The following is a 24,661-nucleotide window of genomic DNA, read 5'->3' as shown; positions in this document are numbered from 1 at the left end:
TGGGCAGACTGGGCATTTAGTCATTTCACTTCCTCTTCCCTGCTCACTTAACTGTCCATGAACCAGGTTGATAACATGAACCTGTCAGGTGATGTGATAGTTAAATGCAAAGATCCAGTGACCAGCCTCTCGTGGGGTGCAGAGCAGTGCCTCTCAGCCCGGTACCTGTGAGAAACCCCTGGAACTCTTCAGCCTCAGAACCTAGCTCCCCCTGACCAGGGACCTGGGGATCTCTGGGGCCCAGACCTGGGCACCAGTGTTTACAGCTCCCATGGCATTGGTGGGTGCAGCCTGGGCTGGGTACATGAGTGAAGACAGTGAGCAATGCCTCGGCCACCCTCCCCTGGGAGCAGTGGCTGGAGCTGGGCCCCGTGCTCCCCAGCTTGCTCCTCCAGCTCCCTTGGAGACCCTGCTTTCCATCCCCTTCTCTGTTGTCTTGCAAGAGCCCTGCCAACCTTTCCTGGCTCTATTTTTCTCACCGTGGCAAACGTTGAGGTCTTTAGCTCCACACACTATGCAAGGGGTGGTGCCCTCAGCTGGTATTGTCACCTGTAGGGGACACTAGAAAGGCCTGGGACTGCGAGTCTCTCTCCCTGGCTTTGCCGAAACACAGTTTTCTGTCACTAAAGGGTGAGGAAGGCTTTCTTATCTCTCCTTGCTATTCTTTGGAACTCTGCATTCAGATGCTTATATCTTTCCTTTTCTCCTTTGCTTTTCACTTCTCTTCTTTTCACAGCTATTTGTAAGGCCTCCTCAGACAGCCATTTTGCTTTTTTGCATTTCTTTTCCATGGGGATGGTCTTGATCCCTGTCTCCTGTACAATGTCACAAACCTCCATCCATAGTTCATCAGGCACTCTATCAGATCTAGGCCCTTAAATCTATTTCTCACTTCCACTGTATAATCATAAGGGATTTGATTTAGGTCATACCTGAATGGTCTAGTGGTTTTCCCTACTTTCTTCGATTTCAGTCTGAATTTGGCAATAAGGAGTTCATGATCTGAGCCACAGTCAGCTCCCAGCTTGTTTTTGCTGACTGTATAGAGCTTCTCCATCTTTGGCTGCAAAGAATATAATCAATCTGATTTTGGTGTTGACCATCTGGTAATGTCCATGTGTAGAGTCTTCTCTTGTGTTGTTGGAAGAGGGTTGACCATCTGGTAATGTCCATGTGTAGAGTCTTCTCTTGTGTTGTTGGAAGAGGGTGTTTGCTATGACCAGTTCATTTTCTTGGCAAAACTTTATTAGCCTTTGCACTGCTTCATTCTGTATTCCAAGGCCAAATTTGCCTTTTACTCCAGGTGTTTCTTGACTTGCTACTTTTGCATTCCAGTCCCCTATAATGAAAAGGACATCTTTTTTTGGTGTTCGTTCTAAAAGATCTTGTAGGTCTTCATATAACCATTCAACTTCAGCTTCTTCAGTGTTACTGGTTGGGGTATAGGCTTGGATTACCGTGATATTGAATGGTTTGCCTTGGAAACGAACAGAGATCAGGCCACCTGACCTGTCTCTTGAGAAACCTATATGCAGGTCAGGAAGCAACAGCTAGAACTGGACATGGACTGATTCCAAATAGGAAAAGAAGTACGTCAAGGCTGTATATTGTTAACCTGCTAATTGAACTTCTATGCAGAGTACATCATGAGAAACGCTGGGCTGGAAGAAGCACAAGCTGGAATCAAGATTGCCGGGAGAAATATCAATAACCTCAGATATGCAGAGGACACCACCCTTATGGCAGAAAGTGAAGAGGAACTAAAAAGCCTCTTGATGAAAGTGAAGGAGGAGAGTGAAAAAGTTGTCTTAAAGCTCAACATTCCAGAAAACAAAGATCATGGCATGTGGTCCCATCACTTCATGGGAAATAGATGGGGAAACAGTGGAAACAGTGTCAGACTTTACTTTTTTGGGCTCCAAAATCACTGCAGATGGTGACTGCAGCCATGAAATTAAAAGACGCTTACTCCTTGGAAGGAAAGTTATGACCAACCTAGATAGCATACTAAAAAGCTGAGACATTACTTTGCCAACAAGGGTCCATCTAGTCAAGGCTATGGTTTTTCCAGTGGTCATGTATGGATGTGAGAATTGGACTGTGAAGAAAGCTGAGCGCTGAAGAACTGATGCTTTTGAACTGTGGTGCTGGAGAAGACTCTCGAGGGTCCCTTGGACTGCAAGGAGATCCAACCAGTCCATCCTAAAGAAGATCAGTCCTGGGTGTTCATTGGGAGGACTGATGCTGAAACTCCAATACTTTGGCCACCTCATGTGAAGAGTTGACTTGTTGGAAAAGACCCTGATGCTGGAAGGGATTGGGGGCAGGAGGAGAAGGGGATGACAGAGGATGAGATAGCTGGATGGCATCTCCAACTCGATGGACATGAGTTTGGGTAAACTCCGGGAGTTGATGGACAGGGAGGCCTGGCATGCTGCGATTCATGGAGTCACAAAGAGTCGGACGTGACTGAGCCACTGAACTGAACTTAACTGAAAGGGTGAGGAGCCTCCTTCCTGAAAACCTGGGGCCTCAAGGATTTTCAGTCTGGATCCTTCCTATGGATGTCCTGAGATGCCCCCAGACCAGCTTCCTCCAGAGGACCTGGGTCACTAGCAAGGTACCTGTGTCAGGGTCACTATGTATGGAGGCCCTGTGTTTTCATGGAGGTTAGAGGGTGCAGCAGAGGCCTCTGTCCCCTCAGCATAGATTTTTTAATTGCTTCTTTCTTCAGCTCACTTATGTTTTCTATATCTGATCATATTTCACTTCATGCTAGATATTCTATTTAAATATTGTTTTGGGAAATAAGTTGATATTCTCTTCCTAGGAAAAAATTTTTATTTGCTTATGCAAGACAGCTGGTGTGGTTAATTATTGGTTAATATTGTTGTTGTTGTTCAGTCACTCTGTCATGTCCAGTCTTTGTGACCCCATGGACTGCAGTGTACCAGGCTTCCCTCTCCTTCACCATTTCCTGGAGCTTGCTCAAACTTGCTCAATATTGTTTAATGTTGGATCACTTTTACTCTGAAGGTATGACTCTTTATGGTCCCCATCCAAGGGAGGAAGTGGTTTACCAGCCCTATTTGTTTGGTGGCTCCCAGAGTCTGACTTTGTCCCTCAGTTCAACAAAGCCAACAGTACTATAGCAAGGCCTCTCATCCTTTTATGGAAGAGCAGTAAATACCCTAGAGCAGAAGCCATCCTCTCAGCTGCTCACACTTCTCTAGTTTTCTGGTCTTTCCCAGCTCTTAGCTCAGTAATTGCTCATAATGTTAACTTTTTGATGTTTTTGAGACTATTTTTATTTTATTTATATTTTTAGATTTTAAAAATATATTTTAAAAATTAATTTATATTGGAGTATAGTTGATTTACAATGTTGTGTTAGTTTCTACTGTATGGCAAAATGAATAAGCCAAACATATACATATATCCTCTCCCTTTGGACTTCCTTCCCATTCAGGTCACCCACAGTGCATTAGGTAGATTTCCCTGTGCTATACAGTATGTTCTCAGATACTATTTTTAGAACATTTCATCCAGCATTTTTAGTTGTCTTCCAGAATGGCTGCTCTGCAGTTCCCCTGTCCATTATGACAGGAAGCAGAACTCCATGACTGCACTGGGTATTGATTAAAATACCTCCTCTTCTGTAGGATGGTGGCTCAGTTCTCACCTCAGCCTAGGTTGATGGTACTACCAGCATCTCTTCCAACTTCTCCCATGTCTGCAAGGTCTCCTGGGCACTACATTCTGCCCTACTTGGTCAGGTTGATGCAGCTTAGGCCAACTAGGAGGAGGAAAGCTAGCCTTAGTAGAGAACCATGGTAATAAGGCATTTCCACCTACCATTCTGTGTCCCCGCATGGAGAAGAGGGGTCAATCGAAAGAATGGAGAGTTCTGAATAGAAATAAAAGTGAAGGGATTGTTGAGCATCTGTTGGATGTTCAGTAACATTCTAAGAACAGACATTGATTGGGTCCATTGGGTGAGTGGATCAGTCTGGATATACACTAAAGAGGAAAAAAATCACATAATTGGAACAGAGAAAGTTTAATACAAGGATGTATTAAGTATAATGGTGTATTGTAGTAATGAGGGACTGGCTAGTAAGAAATACAGAAAACTCTAACGAATATAGAAATAACAGCTATAAGGAACAGTGACTACCTCTAGGGCTGACAGTGGGCCCAAGAGGGCACAACTATGACTGAATGATACAAATCATTGTGCCTGCACTGGTGGAACTTGTTATAAATCGACCCTCTGGAACTTGCCAGAAATATATCCTGTAGGGTAAAACTTGTTCCTTCTGCAATCTGTCTTCAATACCTCCTACTGAAAGAAGCTTAAACTGTGCTATTGGCAAAGGGAAAAATTAAGGGTCCATATCCATTTTCACAGAGAAGACAAAAGGGTGAATGTGAAGTTGAAAGGGAGCACCAGTGTCAAAATTTCAGAAAAAATAAAAATAAGTAAAACCAATGAATCACTGAGGCAGTAATTAGTGAAAGTTTATTTTGCACACAGCAAAAGGACCTTTTGCAGACCAGAAGCACTGAAACTAAAACATGGAATGAGATGCAGAGTTATATTGTTATAAAGCAGCTTATATAGTGTGGAGGCAGTGATTTTCTTCACAGAGATTCATTATAATATTAGCATTTTCTTAAATGAGAGGATTGGTTAGTGGTCACCTCATATCAATTTTGGGGAATAATTTGTTTCACCTATGATTTTCAGAAGCATAAACAAGAAGTGAGCCAGGTGAAGTTAGCCTCACTTGCCTTGCAAAATAAACTAAATTAAGCTTTGCTTGTGTGACTAAACTGGTTTTGTATGCTCAGGGAATTTTCAAGTCTGGTCTCTGTTTGTGTTTGAATTTAACAGCAGCGTACTGCATCCTTTCTATCACTCAGCTTCCCTGTGCACCCTCTTACACATATTTACACTCTTGTACTCCCGGGAAGCAACTCTACATTTCTACCCAAGGAGATAGATCCTTCTTTCTTACAAGTGAAGAAGCTCTTACCCTTCCCCCCAAATGACAAGATGTACAGTGCCAAGAGTCACTGTATAACTGCCCTGATGAAATGAAACCAAAGTTCCAGGCACTGTGCTGGGTGCTGTATATTTTATAACATTTAATTCTTAGAACCTTGGGAGGGAAGCGCCATTTAAATATAAAGAAGATGTGGTGCTTTTCTTCTGGAACTTAGAAGGAGAGAAGAATGTCCACAGAGATTTCTGTTATCAAGCAAAGTGACAAGTGCTAAAAAGAGGTGACAGGAACCCACTGTGGAATCCTAGAGAAGAAGGTACTAGTTCCTTACCAAGGGGCTGTAGAAAAGGGTCTTGGTGCAGGTATTATTAGGACAAATGTCCTTCTGGAACAGGCTTAAAGGGATATGAGAAAGATCCAGAAGCAATTGAGCAGGATAGAATAACAGGGGATGGGAGCATCTGCTATGGGGCAGGGAGGTGTGGGCCTGGGTGTGGGGTTGGGGGGCAATACCTTTGTTCAAATCATAACTCTGCCACCAGCTTTGGGGTTTTGAGCAAGTTAATGAAACTCTTTAAGCCTCAGTTTTCTCATTTTTACTATGCAACAGTAATACCAACTTCTTAGTGACTGGCATGTGGAGAGAGAGAAAGAGAGAAAGAAAGAGAAGTCACTCAGTCATGTCCGACTCTTTGCGACCCCATGGACTGTAGCCTACCAGGCTCCCCTGTCCATGAGATTTTTCCAGGCAAGAATACTGGAGTGGGTTGCCATTCAGCACTCGGTAAATCGTAGCTGTTATTACTTAGTGAAGGAATGGTGCACGCACATGGCTGTTGGAAAATAGCAAGTAAGGAGCGGTCCAGCTAAAGGGCAGGGTGGCACAGATGTGTGCTGTGTGCTAAGTCACATTAGTCATGTCCGATTCTTTGCGACCCTATGGACTATAGCCTGTCAGACTCCTCTGTCCATGGAGATTCTCCAGGCAAGTATCCTGGAATGGATAGCCATGCTCTCCTCCAGGGGATCTTCCCGACCCAGGGATCGAACCCCTGTCTCTTATGTCCCCTAAATCAGCAGGCGGGTTCTTTACCCCTAGCGCCACCTGGAAAGCCCCTGGCACAGGTTTAGTGGGCCTTATTAAAGGCACATTTTGAAAGTTGGATTATTCCCAGATTTGTACCCAAAGCTGGTGTTGAATATGAGTACAAAACTCAGAAAACCTTAGATAAAATCTGAACTCGAATCTCTTACATTCTACAAGCTTCCTATGGTGGAATTACCCTGATGGCTACTAGTTCACTTTTTTTTTTTTTAATGTGTCGAAAAAGTACAGTTAGGTAGAAAGGGAGGGAGGCAAACCGCCACACTTTGCGTCCTGCGTGGTCTCCCCCTCCCCTAAGGGGGAGCTGGGCTACTGCGCAGCCGCAGAAGCTTGGGTGGTTTGCGCACGTTGGCTTCCGCACCTCAGTCTGTGGCAGTTATTCAGCGAGGCAGGTCGTGTTCCGGCAGCAGCGCAAACGCCCAGCCTGAGGTACTCAGAGCTGGGCATCCCGCCTCACAATGTCTGACGAGGATGGTAAGATGCCCCCAAAGCTGACCCCCACTAGCTTTTCCTTCTCCTTACCTGGTTCAGGGAAAGGTTCTGATACAGTTTGAACCCAGTCCGTTTAGAGGGTTGCGTGGGCGACCATGGGACTGACTGGGTATTGGTCAGGGCATGACTGGTTATGGCCTCTCGGCTTCAGTCCCATATTGGTCAGGCACGCCTGGGGCTAGGGTGTTCGAGAGACTCTAGCTGGTCCTGGGGCTTTTGGGGTCCCCAGGGTTCATGGTGCCCCAGGGGTTAGAGGTGATCCAAAGCTTGTGGGTTCCCAGGGTTGAGGGGTTCTGGGGCCTTTGGGGGTTCTGGGGCCTTTGGGGGTTCTGGGGCTTTGGGGGTTCTGTGGCTTTGGGGGTTCTGTGGCTTTGGGGGGGTTCTGGGGCTTTGGGGGGTTCTGGGGTTCATGGCATCCCTGAGGCTTGAGGCTATCTGGACATAACGGAGTCCTAGGTTCATGGCGTCCTGGGGCATGAAGGGGCGGGGGGGGGGGCAGGTTTTCTGGTGTCCTAGGGGCTTAAGGGGATTCTGGGGCTCAAGGCAGTTGTAGAGTTCATGGCGTTCTGGGGTGGGGGGCGGTGGAGGGGATCCTGAGGTTTTCAGGTCTCTGGCGTTTATGGAGTCCTTGGGACTTGAGGTGATACCAGAGGATGCTGAGTCTCATGGCGTCAGCATGTGGTGAGAGCCAGCCTCGTTTCCGGCATGAGGGTGGCAGTTATTTCCAGGACCTCTAGTGGCGCTAAAACAGTCTCAGTCTTCACCGTGCCAGAGGGTGGGCCACCTCGGTTGTTTCCCACGCCCTCCAGAGGGCAGTGTGCTACACTGGCACGCAAGCAGTTCTGTGCAGTCGCAGTTTTTATTTTTATTTTTTGTTGCTTTAAAATTTTTATTCTTCTAATTTGATCTTTGTTTTTTTTTTAATTTTATTTTATTTTAAACTTTACATAATTGTATTAGTTTTGCCAAATATCAAAATGAATCCGCCACAGGTATTTGAACTTCATTGCAAGGCTTCTGGTGCTCGCGCCACCAGCAGCCGCAGAGTGTGGCATGTTGTGCGTTGCACAGAAAAGTGATTTGGCTTAATGGCTGGGGCACTCCTGGGAGGAGAGGATTTGCTTTGCTGGCACAGCGAGTTCGAACGTCAAATTGTAGCAGCGCTTTGGGTGGTGGGGTGTCCGTCTTCCCCGCACCCCCCCCCCCACACACCCCCCCCCCCCCCCCCCCCCCCCTCTCTAGGTATGCCAGAACATTATGGGCTTTTGAGATTTAGCCACTTATTTTTTAAGTACTTCGTGCTGACTTTTTGGAACAAGTTGATCTTTTATTCTTTCTTTTCTCTGTCAGAGAGGGTTGGGGTCCAAGAAGGACCAAGACTTTCAGCCATTATGTAGACTTTTAAAAAATATTGCAACTTTGTTGTATTTCCTTTTATATTTGCATTTCACTGAGGTAACATTGGTTCGTAATATATGTTTCATGTGTGCCTTATATTTCTACTTCTGTATACCCTACAGCATACTCAGTACCAAAATTTTATGTGGAATTTTGAGTTTATAGAATTGATAAGCTAGCGAGTTGATTCATTATAACATCTTTTGAGGTTGGGGCATTGATTTTGAGGCTGTGTTTGATCAAAGACAGATTGGGCAGCCTCTGTGTTTTATGGTAAATATGCAAATTAGGAGAAAGAAAATAAAGATACGTGTATGGAGAAATCCCAGCGCAGAGTGCATTCTTTGCTTCAAGAGGGCAGATGCAGGAGTCAGAGAACAATGCAAAATCTGAGGACCCTGTAAGTCAGGGGAACCCTTCTGTGTGAGCTCCAGGACCAACCCTTCTGTGTGAGCCAGCTGTATGGGTTGAGCATGGTTCGGTAGAAAAGACTAGTAAGTTGAGGATAGCTTCCCTCCCTTCTCTACTCAGTTTTCTCCGAATTAGGACTGCTCCCAGGTTTTATAACAGGAGGTGGTCAACTGGTTTAATGTTTACAAGTAGAGCTTTTACAAGCATTTTTTGTATGCATTGTTTTATAAAGCAGGGCATGGAGTCAGTTCAGTTTCAAGCCTGCCTGTAGCAAATGCAGGGCGACGGGACACAGTATTATCATCCTTTGGGATCAGGCAGAGTTTGTAGTCTCTAAAGTTTGATTGAGAGAGTAGAAGGACTGCTTTGTAGAGTCCTGACAGAAGATTTAGAAAGTGATTGTTTTGATGCACATTTTTGCTTAAAAAAAAAAAGAAAGGAATGATCTGGTCATTTTTATCTGTCCTGTTTAGTTGTGTACATTCTGTGTATATTCTTTGCAGTAGGCTTCCCTGGTGGCTATGGGCTTCCCTGGTGGCTCAGAGGTTAAAGCATCTGCCTCCAATGCGGGAAACCCAGGTTTGATCCCTGGGTTGGGAGCATCCCCTGGAGAAGGAAATGGCAACCCACTCCAGTATTCTTGCCTGAAGAATCCCATGGACGGAGGAGCTTGGTAGGCTACAGTCCATGGGTCACAAAGAGTTGGACACGACTGAGTGATTTCACTTTCACTTTCCCTGGTGGCTAAGACAGTAAAGAATCTGCCTGCAGTGCAGGAGACGTGGGTTCAACCCCTGGGTTGGGAAGATCCCCTGGAAAAGGGAATGGCAACCCCTTCCAGTATTCTTGTCTGGAGAATTCCATGGACTGAGGAATCTGGCAAGCCACAGTCCATGGGATCACAAAGAATTGGGCATGACTGAGTGACTAACACTTTCACTTTTCATTTTTTGCAGTAGTTGTCATGTGAAAGGCAGGTTTCAGCTCTCATCATTGTGAACTATGTGTTACTTGATAAATTCATGGCAACTTAGTTCCTTGCACCTTGGGAGCATAATCTGCAAACAACTTCTAAATGTTATAGTGTCTTAAAAATCGCCTGTGAAAGCTATGCATATGCCTAAAGAAATTAATTGGAATTTTGCAAATTAACTGAGAAACCATAAATGGAATTGTCAATTGCTTTACTCATACTAGTTTGAAAGATCTGTTGATGTACAAAAGCTTATCTTAAAAATAAAATTTCAATTGCCTTTGCTTTTGTTATTTTCTTTTGATTTTGAAGTCTAAACTTTATTGTAGAGAATCTTAACAAAGAAATCTAATGAAGATAATTTTGCCACCCAGAGATAGTGACATAGAGATAACCATTGGTATGTTTCCTTCTGCTCTCAAAGTTGTGATTATGCTGTATTTTTCTGCTTTGAATCTTTTTGCTCCTTTAAGATTATTTCACAAGCATTTCTAATATTAATAAATGTTGAGAATGTTCTTCTCATTGGCAATATACAATTCTGTCATATGGAACTACCATAATTTATTTAACCAATTTTCTTTTGTTTGGATACCAGGTAGTTTCTAAAGTTTTGCTTTATTTCTATGCGGACTATTAAGTAGATAGAGTTCACTGCAACTCTCCAAAGCCAACCCCAAAGTTTTATGTATGACAAAACAGAAGCAAAAGAGTAGATGTATCTGGCCCAGAGTTCATACCTCTGGATAGCTAGAGAGCCTGAATTGTAACCTACACCACGTGACTCCTAATTTAGTACCATTTTCACAGAACCACCTTATACTGGCTCATTACTTTATTCTAGTACTTTGGTCTATTTGAAATAAATGTACTGAATCCAAAATATGCAAGGTCAATGTGACCTACAAGTTAATACTTCAAGCTTAAACATGTTCTTTTTTCAGACCAACTTTAGGAAACAAGAAAGCTCATTTATATATTTTACATTTTGCATATTGTGCTATCTTTTGTATTCATTAAAATATGAAGTTTTCCAAGTTTATATTTCACATGTAGTTTACTTGTAGTCATCTATTTCACATTTTGTGAGAGTCAATTTATATTTAATTTTTGATAATAACATTACTTTTATATGTTATTTCTCCATTATTTAGTATCTTAAAGATTAATACTAATTTTTAGAGAACAAGTTTGGAAATTCATGGTCACCCCAGAGTGTGGTTGTATAATCTCAGTTGTATCATTTAAAAGTTAAAAGCATATCACTGAACACAGTGCATGGGCCAGGTGGTCTAATTTCTTAAAGGAGAAGAAATTTATTGCTCTATAGAACTGAAGGTCCTAGAAATAATACTATTTGTGTTTATGTATACATATATCTCTCTAAGCTTTATACTAAGCAGTTGATTTCTTAGCTAACTTGGCGATGATTGGAGATATGAAAATTAATTTTTTTCATCTAAAATGTTTTTTAAACACTCCATAACTTTATAAGGTGGTTTTTGCTAGAAACTTTTTATTTAATGTGGCATCTAATCTATACATTCTCTTTGCTTCTTCTTAGATTGTATAGTTTTTTCTATTGGAGAAGACAGTAATGATGATGATGATAATGATGATGTTGGAGCTGTGGTAATACAAGACTTTGATACAGATTTTACTGACGACTCTTCTGATGAAGAAGTGTTGGTTCTACTAACAGATTCTGAAGATGACAGTGATAGCCCTGAGGAACTGCCTGCATTTTTACATGGTAATTTTGTTACATTTCCTCCTGTGTGTAATTTTGATCCCCAGTCCCCATTTCCAGTAAATTGCTTAAACATTCTTCTAACTCTTACCTTAAGTCTTTATTATCAGAAGGCCAAGCTTTGTGCTAATAGCACAGTGTTTACTTGTGCTTGCATTTTCAATTTATTTAAGCTCTGTCATGTCTCCTTTTCTGTTTTTGTTCTATGGGGAGTGGGGAGGTAGCCTTGGAAAGCACTGGGGAGAGTATATTTTGTCTCTGAAAAATTATTTATACCTGGCAACTAAAATTATAACTATTTGGTGGCAAAGCTAAAACTGAACTTTTGGGAGAAACAGCTTGGGTCAAGAGTCCATGGAATAGATGACATGATTTTCTATGTTGAAAATCTCAAAGAATCACCAAAAAAAACTCCTAAGCAATTATAGCAAGCAATTATATGATAAATAAATTAATAAATAGCAGTTATAGCAAGATTCTAAGGATACAAGGTTAATATCAGTACCTTCCCTGTATACAAGCAATAAACATTTGAAACTTGAAATTCAAACACAGCATTTTATTTACATTAGCACCCAAAAAAAAGTCCATGGAAAGTATAATCCTGCAGCCAGAACTCTAGCTACTTGTCCTTCTAGTTGTTGCTTCTCAGCCACAATCACAAGGAAATGGGAGACCCATTGCCTCCTCACTTATACACAGAGCCAGGAGACATTAACCCCTTGGGAACATCCCTTCATTAACTATGACAGTATGCTCTTCGCTGTTTGCATAGAGAATTGGGTTTACTACTCTTTTTTTTATTTTTAAGATTTTTATTGGAGTATAGTTGATTTACAATATTGTGTTAGTTTCTGCTGTACAGCAAAGTGAATCAGTTATACATAGTGATATACATATATCCACTCTTTTTAAGATTCTGTTCCCATATAGGTCATTACAGATTATTGAGTAGAGTTCCCTATACTGTATGGTACATCCTTGCTAGCTATCTATTTTATATCTTGTAGTGTGTAATTGTTTGCATGAGACTTAAGGAATACTGCTTAAGAATTTTTTTGGATCTACATTAGTGCAAAACTATCTATAGGTTGGTTTAGAGATCTTTGTTTCCAAAATGCTGGCATGTTGAAAATTGGCTGGGGTAGCCAAGTGCACCTGTAGCTTTTGAAACAGTGAGTTTACTACTCTTTAAAACATTGAAATATTGCTGCTTTGGTTGGAGGTCAGCAAAATTTTTCTGTAAAGGGCCAGATAGTAAATATTTTAAGATTTACAGTTGTAAGGCCTCTTGTTGCAACTACTCAGCTCTGCTGTTGAAACATGAAAAGAATATTATATTAGTAGATGAGTATATGGCTGTGTTTCAGTAAAACTTTATAGATGCTGAATTTCCTATAATTTTTCCATTTCATGAAATATTCTTATTTTGTGTGTGTTTTTTTAAATTTAAAACTTAAAAATGGGGGGGGGGAAACCCTCAACTAAAACCATTTGTAGCTCCTGGGCTACATAAAAACAGGGAGTAGGGTGGGTTTGGTCTGCAGGCTGTAGTTTGCCAACCCTGGTCTAAATGATGCCAGAAGTCATCACTTTATATTGGTTCTGGTTTTAAAACTATATACAAGACCAACAGGATGCTTTCTTAGTGTATTATAAACATCAACAACAGCCCTCCTTAGTGTGGAAAGGAATAGAGGAGAATTTTCAGTTGTGGATACCCTTTTAACTATCATTTCTGCTTCTAAGAATTTATCCCACAGGACTACTTGCAGAAGTGCAAGACTGTTCAGCCGTGTTCTTTGCCAGAGGGAAAACTTTAGAAGTAACTTGAATATACATGAGTTAGGGACTGGTTAAATAGATTATGCATGGCCTATTTGCATGATAGGAAACTGAGAAGCTGTTAAAGTGATTGCAGTATACCTAGAGGTTTGTGTTTGGAAAGACCAATACATGTTTAGTAGAAAAACGAGGTTGCAAAGCAGTACTTTTAGTTAGATCCCTTTTATCTTATCTAACTGAAAGAAAAATTTAGGAGATTTCATAGAAGGTGGCTAAGTAGTTTTCTTATTGTGGTAAAAAAAAAATATATATATATATATATATATATATATAATTTTAATCATCTGTAAGTGTTCAGGGTAGCATAAGACTGCCTAACTGTTGTTGTTCAGTCGCCAAGTTGTGTCCAACTCTCCATGACCCCATGGACTACAGCACGCTAGACCTCCCTGTCCCTCACCATCTCCTGGAGTTTGTCCAAGTTCAGGCCCATTGAATTGGTGATGCCATTCAACCATCTCATCCTTTGTCTCTTTCTTCTTCTGCCCTCAATCTTTCCCAGCATCAGAGTCTTTTCCAGTGAGTCAGCTGTTCGAATCAGGTGGCCAAAGAATTGGAACTTCAGCTTCAGCATCAGTCCCTCCAAAGAGTATTCAGGGTTGATTTCCTTAAAAATTGACTGGTTTGATCTGCTTGCTTTCCAAGGGAGTCTCAAGAGTCTCCTCCAGTACCGTAGTTCGAAAGCATCGATTCTTATGGTGCTCTGCCTTCTTTATTGTTCAGCTCTCACATCTGTACAGACCATAGGCTTGACAGAGGAACTCTGTCAGTGCTTCCAACTTTTCCCTTTGCCATGAAGTGATAGGACCAGATGCCATGATCTTAGTTTTTTTAATATGTAGTTTTAAGGTGGCTTTTTCACTGTCCTCCTTCACCCTCATCAAGAGGATCTTTAGTTCCTCTTTGCATTCTGCCATTTGAGTGGTATCATCCACATTACTGAGGTTGTTGATATTTTTCCCAGCAATCTTGATTCCAACTTGTAACTCATCCAGCCCGACATATCACATGATGTGCTCTGCATATAAGTTAAATAAGCAGGGTGACAGTTAACAGCCTTGTTGTAGTCCTTTATTAATCCTGAACTAGTCAGTTGTTCCATGTAGGGTACTAGCTGTTGCTTCTTGACACGCATACAAGTTTCTCAGGAGACAGGTAAGATGGTCTGGTATTCCCATCTCTTTAAGAGTTTTCCACAGTTTGTTATGATCCACACAGTCAAAGGCTTTAGTGTAGTTAGTGAAGCAGAAGTAGGTGTTTTTCTGGAATTCCCTTGCTTTCTCTATGATCCAGTAAATATTGGCAATTTGGTCTCTGGTTCCTTTGCCTTTTCTCAACCCAGCTTGAACATCTGGAAGTTCTCAGTTCATATAATGCTGAAGCCTAGCTTGAAGGATTTTGAGCATACCCTTACTTGCATGGGAAATGAGTACAATTGTCCAGTGATTTCAACATTCTTTAGTACTGCCCTTCTTGGGAATTGGAATGAGGATTGACCTTTTCCAGTCCTGTGGCCACTGCTCTGGGTTTTCCAAATTTGCTGACATATTGAGTGCACCACTTTAATAGCATCCTCTTTTAGGATTTTAAATAGATCACCTGGAATTCCATCATCTGTACTAGCTTTATTAGAAGCAGTGCTTCCTAAGGCCTACTTGACTTCACACTCAAGAAAGTTGGGCTTTGAGTGAGAGACTATACCGTCGTGGTTATCTGAGTCATTAAGATCTTTTTTGTACACTTCCTCTGTGTATTCTTTCCATCTCTTCTTGATCTCTTCTGCTTTTATTAGATCTTTACGTTTCCACCGTTTCTGTTCTTTATTGTGCCCATCTTTGGATAAAATGTTTATTTGATGTTTCCAGTTTTCTTGAAGAGTTCTCTAGTCTTACTCTTTGTTGTTTTCCTCTATTTCTTGCATTGTTCACTGAAGAAGGCTTTTTGTCTCTCCTTGCTATCCTCCGGAACTCTGCATTTAGTTAGGTGTACCTTTCCCTTTCTCCTTTGCTTTTTGCTTCTCTTCTCTCCTCAACTATTTGTAAAGCCTCTTCAGACAATCGTTTTGCCTTCATGCATTTCTTTTTCTTTGGGATGGTTTTGTTGACTGCCTCCTGTACAGTATTACAGACCTCTGTCCATAGTTCTTCAGGCACTCTGTTTACTAGATCTAATCCCTTGAATCTTCCTCACCTGCACTGTGTATTCATAGGGAATTTGATTTAAGTCGTACCTGACTGACCTACTGGTTTTCCCTGCTTTCTTTAGTTTAAGCCTGAATTTTGCTGTGAGGAGCTAATGATCTAAGCCGCAGTCAGCTCCATGTCTTATTTTTGCTGACTGTATAGAGCTTCTACATCTTTGGCTACAAAGAATGTAATCGATCTGATTTCAGTTTTGACCATCTTATGATGTCCATGTGTAAAGTCGTCTCTTGTGCTATTGAAAAAGAGTGTTTGCTAGGACCTGTGCTTTCTCTTGGCAGAATTCTGTTAGCCTTTGCTCTGCTTCATTTTGTATGCCAAGGCCAAACTTGCCTGTTACTCCAGGTATCTCTTGACTTCCTACTTCCAATCCCCTGTGATGAATAGGACATTTTTTTTTTTTTTTTGGTTTTAGTTCTAGGAAGTCATCTAGCTTTACATAGAACTGATCAACTTCAGCTTCTTCACCATCAGTGGTGGAGGCATAGTCTTGGATTACTGTGATGTTGAATGGTTTGCCTTGGAAAAGAACTGAGGTCATTCTGTCATTTTTAAGGTTGCACCCAAGTACTGCATTTTGGATTCTTTTGTTGATTTATGAGGGCTACTCCATTTCTTCTAAGGGATTCTCACCCACAGTAGTAGATATAATGGTCATCTGAATTAAATTCGCCCATTCCTGTCCATTTTAGTTCACTGATTCCTAAAATATTGATTTTCACTCTTGCCATCTCCTGTTTGACTGCTTCTAATTTACCTTGATTCATGGACCTAACGTTCCAGGCTCCTAAGCAATACTGTTCTTTACAGCATCGGCTTTTACTTTCCTCACGTATCACATCCACAGCTTAGTGTCAATTCCCCTTTGGCCCAGCCACTTCATTCTTTTTGGTGATAGTAGTAGTTGTCCTCCACTCTTTCCCAGTAGCATACTGGACACCTTCCGACCTGGGGGGCTCCTCTTTCAGTGTCATATCTTTTTGCCTTTTTATACAGTTCATGGGGTTCTCACAGCTAGTGTACTGGAGTGGTTTGGCATTTCTGCCTCCAGACAGCCTAATAGCTCTGGTTAAGATTTTTAGTATAATGTTGATTGTGGTGAAAGTGGGCATCCTTGTCTTGCTCCTGATCGTAGGGGAAAAGCTTTCAAGTCACTCACCACTGAATGTGATGTTAGCTGTGGGTTTTCATAAATACCATTTATCTAGTTGTGGAATTTCCCCTCTGTTCCTGGTTTTCTGAGAATTTTTGTAAGAAATGGTGTTGGATTTTGTCTGATGTCTTTTTGGCATTAATTGATATGATCGTGTTTTTTTCCCCTCTTTATTCTATTAATGTGATGTGTTCTATTGATTGGTTTTCTTATGTTAAACCAATCTTGCATTCCTAGGATAAATCCCTCTTGGTCATGGTGAATAATTCTTTTAATATGCTGTTGGATTAGACTTGCTAATATTTTGATGAGGATTTTTACATCTGTATTCATAAGGGATATTGGCCTGTTTTTCTTTTCTTATGTCTTTATCTGACTTTGGTATCAGGGTAATTCTTAAATTTTTTGAAAGAGTTTGAGAAGGATCGGTGTGTTAATTTCTCCTTAAATATTTGGTAGAATCCAGCATTGAGGTCCGCTGGTCCAGACCTTTTCTTTACTGGGAGGTTTGTGGTGATTGATTTAATATTTTTACTTGTTATAGATCTGTTGAGATTTTTTTTCCTTGGGGCAGTTTAGATAATTTTTTAAATTATAAGGACAGATTATTTTCTCACATACCAGCATCAATTTAGAAGATATATAGGGAAAAAACCCCAACAGATAATGGCTACAAATAAATATTTAAAATTGTAAGGAATAAAAAAATAGAAGAACCTATATGAAAGGAAAGCACATACTTTACTGAGGGTCATGAAAAAGGCTTGAGTAAGTGGAGAGACACAAATTTTTCCTGGTTGAGAAAAAAATACCCTAGTGTACCTTTAAAAAGCCTTGGGAAAACCTATTTAATGGACAGGTGGTAATTTAAAACATATCAAACACACAAAACATTTAAAAGTACAATTATTGAAATATTATGGTACTAGTTTTGAAGTAGGGAGCCAGATTTAATGCAATAGGAAGATCATAAACAGAATAAAGAATTTAGAGTTAATATACTACGGTATATTAATATGAATATCATATTACGTAGCAAATCATGCTGGTATGAATGGTTAACTATTAGAAATGGGGAAGCCCACTTGATTTTGCCTCACATCACTCTTAAATAATTTCAAGATGAATTAAAGAGCTGAATATGCAGTAAATGGAAGTATGGAAGACGAGATGAAAGCATAGTTGAATGTTTTTTTCTAATCCTAGTGGAAGATTGAGTATAGAAGCAGTTCAAGAAAGCACAAAAATATTAATTAATTTGATAAAGTTAAGGACAAATAACCCCTCCCTAGCTCACAAACTCAGACCTCAAAAAGCACATCAATACCTGGGAAAAGTATTTCCTGAAAATATGCATTTTCCAGAGTTACTATCCTTAAGATAGCAAGACATCATGCAAATCAAACAGGAAACACTGAAACTCTAATAGGGCAATGAGCAGAGGACATGGACATGAAAAATAACAAGTTACAGGACAAGAACTCTTAATAGATAGAAAACATCTGAAAAATATTCAACTGCATTAGTAACAAGAGAAATGCAAATTAAAATGGGATACAAAAATGAAATAAACTTTCATTTATCAGATTAGCAATTTTTACATGATTTGTTTTAGTGTTAATGGAGAAAAACAATTGCACTACAGTTTTTATGAATGTAAATTAGTGTAACCTTTTTGGACATTTTGGCAGCACCTGTCAAGAGCCCCTGAAAGATTCATAGCCTTTGACCTAGGGATTCTTCTATATATCCATTATAAGGAACTACTCAGAGATATACATAACTATTTACATTTGAATGTGTACACATCATTATAACAAAATAGTGGGCAACTGGAAGCCGTATTAATGTCCTGCAACAGAAAACAGATAACATAACCTGTGGACATACACAAAATGGAATATTATGCAGGCATTTAAAATATTTTAAAAATTATAAATGGCATACAAAATTGCTCAGTGTACAGTATGGTCAAACTACTATATAAAATAGGGAGTAAAAAAAAAAGAAAAGAAATTGTATTTCAGGGTTATGATATTTATTAGTGATGGATTACTTAATTTAGATTCTGAATTTTTTATAAAGAACTTAATTTTAGGTTGACTTTTTATAGAAATTTATCACATGCAAAAATATGCACAAATCATAAATACACAGCATAAAATTTCAAATTAATTCACACATATAACCAACACCCACACCAAAAGATAGAAGGTTATGAGCTCCCCAGAATCAGCTCTCACCTCCCTTTTAGTCAGTACTCTCTTGCAAGGTAGTGCTGTCCTGATATCTCTCACCATCGATTATTTTTGTCTGTCTTTAGATTGAGCTTTAGGTCAGTCATATCATACATTATCTTTCTACTGAGTGTGTTGGGGCTTCCCACACAACATCAAGCAATTCTTGGACACCAGCAGGGTGTCTGAGAATTCAACTCAATTCTAACACTGCCTAATGTAGATAGTGTCAGATTCCACAGGTTAAGATATCAGTCTTACAAGACTGCCTCCCCCTGCCCATATCCCAGTTGCAAGCCCAGGCTGTTACCAGTGCTTCTGATCTACTTGCTACAAATCAGAGGTTCCCACAACCTGCTTGGGTTCGATTAATTTGCTAGTGAGACTCACAGAATTCAGAGAAAGATTTTACTTACTGGAATAATGGTTTATTATAAAAGGATATAACTCTGTGCAATGAAAGAGATGCACAGAGCAAGGTATGAGGAAAGGGCACAGAGCTTTTAAGCCCTCTCCTAGCTCCACTCTCCTCAATATCCATGTGTTCACTAACCTGGAAGCTCTCTGAACTCTCTTTGAGTTTTTATGGAGGCTTCATTACATATTCATGATTAAATCATTGGCCATTGGTGATTGATTCAACCTCCAGCCCCTCTCCCCTCCTGGAGGTTAGGGGAATGGGACTGGAAGTGCCCATCTACTAGTCACGTGGTTGGTTCCTCTGGTGACCAGCCTCTATCCTTAGGTGATCCAGAGACATTCCAAAACTAACCTCAATAACATAACAAAAGATATCTGATCACTCATCACTTAAAACATTTTAAGGATTTTAGGAACTCAGTGGTAGAAACCAGGATAGAGACCAAATATATATTTCTTATTATAAATTCATGATATCACAACTATATTCTCTTTTGTGTCTAGCTTTTACTCAATGCTATGGTTGTGAGGTTCATTCTCACAGTGTATAGCAGTAGTTGGTTTATTCCCTTTGCTGTGTAGTTCTTTCTTTGTATGAGAACACTACAGTTTAATTATCCATAGCTTGTATTAGTCAGAAAAAAGCAACTAGTTTAAAAATAAAAAGTGAGTTTTTTTTAAAAGTGAGGTTATAGCTCAAATTGGAGGTATTTAATAATTGAATTTTCCCCACAATATTAGTCAGCATTTATCTAACTTGAGAGTCTTTATCTCTTTTGATTTCTTGCTTCTGAACCTTTGTTCATGACTAGTATCTCTACTGTAGAATGAAAAGGAAATAGGAAAAGAGATGAAGCTCAAATCTTATCATTCTGCCTCTTATTACTACTCTGGCTCAGGATGGATAAAGGGTATTAACTCTCTCATGAACGACCCTCCCAGCAAGATATGCTATAATAGCATTGCACTCAATGTCTTTTTCTGGTTGCAGAGATGAATGACTCAACCATAAATGAGCCTTCATAATTCTAGAAGAGATTTTGGCTTATTTTTCACATGCAGTTATTTAGGTTTAATATAAAATTTAACTATGGAAGCAGTCATAATTTTAGCACTGAGATGACCTTAGATGTAATTTCGCTCAGTTTTCACCTGTCAGGGAAGAAGCTGATGTCTTAGTGGTCTGCCCAGGCCACACCATGGTGGAGGCCCAAGCTCGAAAAGACTCCTGACTTAAATTTGGAGGCCTGCAGCCTCCCTGAGTGAAAAGCCTCTGAACTCCTTGACCAGAGCAGTTAGGACTCATGCTCTGTTCATTTGTTTTCAGCACTTATGCTGTAGCATTTAGATTGTAAAGCATTTGCTTCACAATTTGGAACCGTGTTTGTTCTGTGTTCTTATTCCTACTTGTGGGCAATAAAGTCCTTCAGTTTTTAAAAGTTTATCCTAAATCACTAATAGAAGAATTCTCATTTTGTTGCTCTCTAAAATTCAGCTAGAACTCCAATTCAACCTGAGTTGGCATTCTGAAAACATATCCATCCATATTAAATGTATTAAAGCAGTAAGTGTGTTAAGTAACTTATGCATTTGCTTTTCAGAAATGGAAGATTTTGAAGCATTAAATAGCCAAATAGTTTCATGTCTGGCAATTTTAAAAGGAGGTAACCCTGACTCAGAGGAAGTGGAGTCTGTGCCGTTGTGCAAAAAAGAGCGACTATCTGTTCCAGAAGATGATCACATGGTTTGTACAGTAAAGTGAAAATTTTTCTTTTTTTCATTCAGCTTTATTTTAATAGATTGAGTTTAATTTCATATAGTGAAATGCACAGATCTTAAGTATAACTTGAGATCTTAAGTTCAGCGAGTTTCAACAAATATGTATGTCCCCCTCTATCAAGGTAAAGAATATTTACATCATCCCAGAAAGTTCCCTCATAACTGTTCCCAGTAAGTTTCCATCCCCTTGAACCTTGAAATACCATTCTGATGTTTTTTTCCATCATAGATTAGTTTTGCCTGTTCTAGAACTTTACAATATCTAGACTCACACAGTGTGCATTCTTTCATGCCATGGTCTCTTTTCCTTAGAGTGATGTTTTGAAATTCATCTGGTTGTAGCAATATTTCATTTCCATTTATTACTGAGTAATTTTCCATTGTATGAATATCTATGATTTGTTTATTCATTCTCCTTTTGAAGGACTTTAGGGTTGTTTCCAGTTTTTGGTTATTACGAGTAAAGTGGCTATGAACATTATTATGGGAGTCTCTTTGTCAACATATGTTTACATTTAATTTGGGTAAATCCTCAGGAGTGGAGATACTGGATCACAGGGTAGATTAAAGTTTATAAGAAACTGACAAACAGTTTTTTGAAGTGGTTGTGCTATTTTACATTTCATCATATTGTGCTATGCTTCTAGATCTCTGAAGTTGAATAAAATAGATTATTAAACTGTTTATAATTAAGTTTAACAGAAAATACAGTAATTTACTTACATGAGGATGAGGATAGTAATACCACCTAATTAGTGTAGGCAGTTCTTTTAACTTCTGTCAGCCCTGATGTTTTAATCTTTGGGGGATAGTGTTATTTGCCTTCCAAGAGCCATGGTTTTTGACATATTTATGTGGAAGTACTTTGAAAAGCATAAAGCATTGTAGAAGGGTAAGATGACAATATTGTTTTTATACTAATCTACTATAATTCCATAAAATTTTTACTGCCTAATAAATTTGTAATGCGGGGCTAATTCAGATAATTTTAAAAACAAAGACACTGATAATTACTTGGTATAGTTCTATTAAAATTATCCTTATAGTCCATAATTTATCCTTAGAATAAAGAGTTATTATAATTAAATCAAATGGCTATTTGCTGTCTGTTTACTTATTTATACTGTGTTTTATTCCAAAAAGGGATTTAAGGTGTCTTAGAGTAATTTTATTAAGAAAAACCGGTGCTTAAGTGCTTCCTGCTTTGTCCACAGAGTGTCACTGTTGGATTATTTGAAAGTTAAAAGTCATATAACATTAGTTCTTCGTGGTTAGAAATATTTGTTTTTAAAGCAGTTCTGGTACCATATTACTAGAAGACTAGTCTTTCCATCCTGAAGTACATAAGGGGTTAAGCTTAATGGAAAATGTTGTCTTAAGTATAGTTGACTTAATGAGAAAACAGTTCTGCAAATATCTTTCCATGTTATTGTAATGCTTGCAATGGGCAGAGGTCCTTTAGGCCTTTGATGCTTGTTGTAAGCGAAATTGAAGCCTTAAAGCTTTTCTTTCAGTTCTTTCTTTTATATTTCCTTTTGGTTTATTAATAAACCCTCCCTATGTAAGAACATGAACACCTGATTGTGGAGAAGGTGGAAGTGTCATTAATGAATGTACATCAGACTGAATATTTTTGTAGTATTAATTGATAATTGCCAAATATATTCACATTTACTGTCATAAAGAAAGTGATTAAAATTCTTTTCAGCTTTCATTTACTGTGGAGTTACTCTGAACTTGTGAGCCCAAGGAAATATTTCTCTTACATGAGTACTTTACCATTTTATTTTCCTCTTTTCCTTATCTAATAGAAATTCATAGCGGTTTTGTACCCTGCTTCAGTAGCTTTTCTAATTTTTGAAATGGTTTTAAATTTATGGGGGATTCCCTGGTGGCTCAGACGGTAAAGCGTCTGCCTGCAATGCAGGAGACCTGGGTTCAATCCCTGGGTCAGGAAGATCCCCTGGAAAAGGAAATGGCAATCCACTCCAGTACTCTTGCCTGGAAAATTCCATGGACGGAGGAGCCTGGTGGGCTACAGTCCATGGGGTTGCAAAGAGTCGGACATGACTGAGTGACTTCACTTTCTTTCACTTAGATTTATGGAAGAGTTACGAATACATCACAGAGAGTTCTTGTTTTTCACAAAATTTTCCTTAATGTTAACTGACCTGCGTAACTTAAAGTTATGGTAATTGTTTAACTACAGTATGGTTTTCAAAACCAGGATATTAACACTGGTACCCTACAATTAGCTAAACTGCATCCTTGTTTGATTTTCACCATCCCCTCTCCTCCAGTCTTTTTTCCTGTTCTAATCCAGTATTCCTCATTGATTTTAGTTGCGTCTTCCAGTTCGTGACAACTCCTTAGTCTTTCCTTGTCTTTTGTGACCTTGACCATTTTGATGAATGTACTAATCATTTATTTTGTAAAATGTGTCTCTTGATTTTTGTGTGTCTGATATTTTCTTTTGAATAGATTGAAATTATGCAATTTGGCAAGAACACCACATACACCATGTTGTCTCCTCATGAATCATATCAGAAGTTTGAGATGTCCATATGTCTTTTTACTGGTGATGTTAACACCAATCATCTGGTGGTGGTCTGGATTTTTTCATTGTAAAATTACTATTTCCCCTTTGTAATTAATAAATATTTTGGGAAGGAGTATACTTTGTGCTCATATCCTGTCCTCAACTATTTGCTCTGTGTTGAGTTGCTGCTGCTGCTGCTGCTGCTGCTAAGTCGCTTCAGTCGTGTCCGACTCTGTGCGACCCCATAGACGGGAGCCCACCAGGCTTCCCCATCCCTGGGATTCTCCAGGCAAGAACACTGGAGTGGGTTGCCATTTCCTTCTCCAGTGCATGAAAGTGAAAAGTGAAAGTGAAGTTGCTCAATCACGTCTGACTCCTAGCAACCCCATGGACTGCAGTCTACCAGGCTCCTCCGTCCATGGGATTTGCCAGGCAAGAGTACTGGAGTGGGGTGCCATTGCCTTCTCTGGTGTTGAGTTAGCTCATGGATTTTACCATGGATTTTATCTGCAACATTTACTACTGTGGTGTTTGCCTATTGGTGACTTTCTGTTTCCCTTATTTCTTTGTATTTATTGTGGAATTAATTTGTAAGGAATAACTATCTTTTCTTCCCTATTTATTCAGTTATATATTTTATATCAATATGGACTGGTGGGCATTTATTGTATTATATACATTATAATCCAATATTGCCACTATTTTATCAACCAAATTTTACAGCTTTGATGATATATTGAGAGCTCCTTCTGGCTCCTGTGACCTTTTGACATTCTCCTTCTTTTTGAGCAATTCCATATTTTCTGACATTAACAAGGTGTTCTAGCCTCATATATACTTTCCCTGTTCCAGCTCTGGAATTCACCTGTCTTTCAATTCACCTCTGGTTCCTTTTATTGGAGAGTGGTATTTAGAAACCAAGCTCTGGATGCTAGGTGTGTTCATTGCTACTCTTGTGTAGCAAGATCTTAGTCCTACTTCATAGATCTTAGTCCCACTTAGTAGACAGAGCTAGGAAATAAGTGTGTCTACTAATTTAGCATACACATACATTTATGACTATGTCTGTTTACATGTATATTATAAACTGTTCATATGAATATTCAGGAGCTTTTCTTAATCTTAGCTTATATAATAACTTCATTCTTTTAGTCTTCTTTTTAATTGGCTTTTATCTTTTTCATCCTCATGATTGTGGGGTTTGGTTTTACTTCATCTATGCTTTATATTGTAGATTTCTGAAATACTTTTGAGGTAAAAAAGAAAACAATTAATATAGAGCAAAGTATATATTTTTAGTGCTTTATTTGGTTCCTAGAGATATTAAGTATTGACTTACTTATTTTTCT

General features: G+C 39.4%; 1 protein-coding gene across 1 annotated transcript in view; it reads left to right on the top strand.

Moving 5' to 3' along the window:
• Positions 1 to 6,481: 6,481 nt before the first annotated feature.
• BEND2 (BEN domain containing 2) overlaps positions 6,482 to 24,661 on the top strand; it is a 55,213-nt gene continuing 37,033 nt past the window's right edge. The window contains exons 1-3 of the mRNA XM_044937236.1: positions 6,482 to 6,588; positions 10,953 to 11,141; positions 20,596 to 20,738. Of these exons, the coding sequence (XP_044793171.1) occupies positions 6,573 to 6,588; positions 10,953 to 11,141; positions 20,596 to 20,738 (348 nt within the window). The 5' untranslated portion in view covers positions 6,482 to 6,572. The remainder of the gene's footprint in view (positions 6,589 to 10,952; positions 11,142 to 20,595; positions 20,739 to 24,661) is intronic.

The sequence above is a fragment of the Bubalus bubalis genome, chromosome X, assembly GCF_019923935.1.
Source record: "Bubalus bubalis isolate 160015118507 breed Murrah chromosome X, NDDB_SH_1, whole genome shotgun sequence".
Taxonomy (NCBI): domain Eukaryota; kingdom Metazoa; phylum Chordata; class Mammalia; order Artiodactyla; family Bovidae; genus Bubalus; species Bubalus bubalis.
This window is presented reverse-complemented; position numbering and strand designations above follow the sequence as displayed.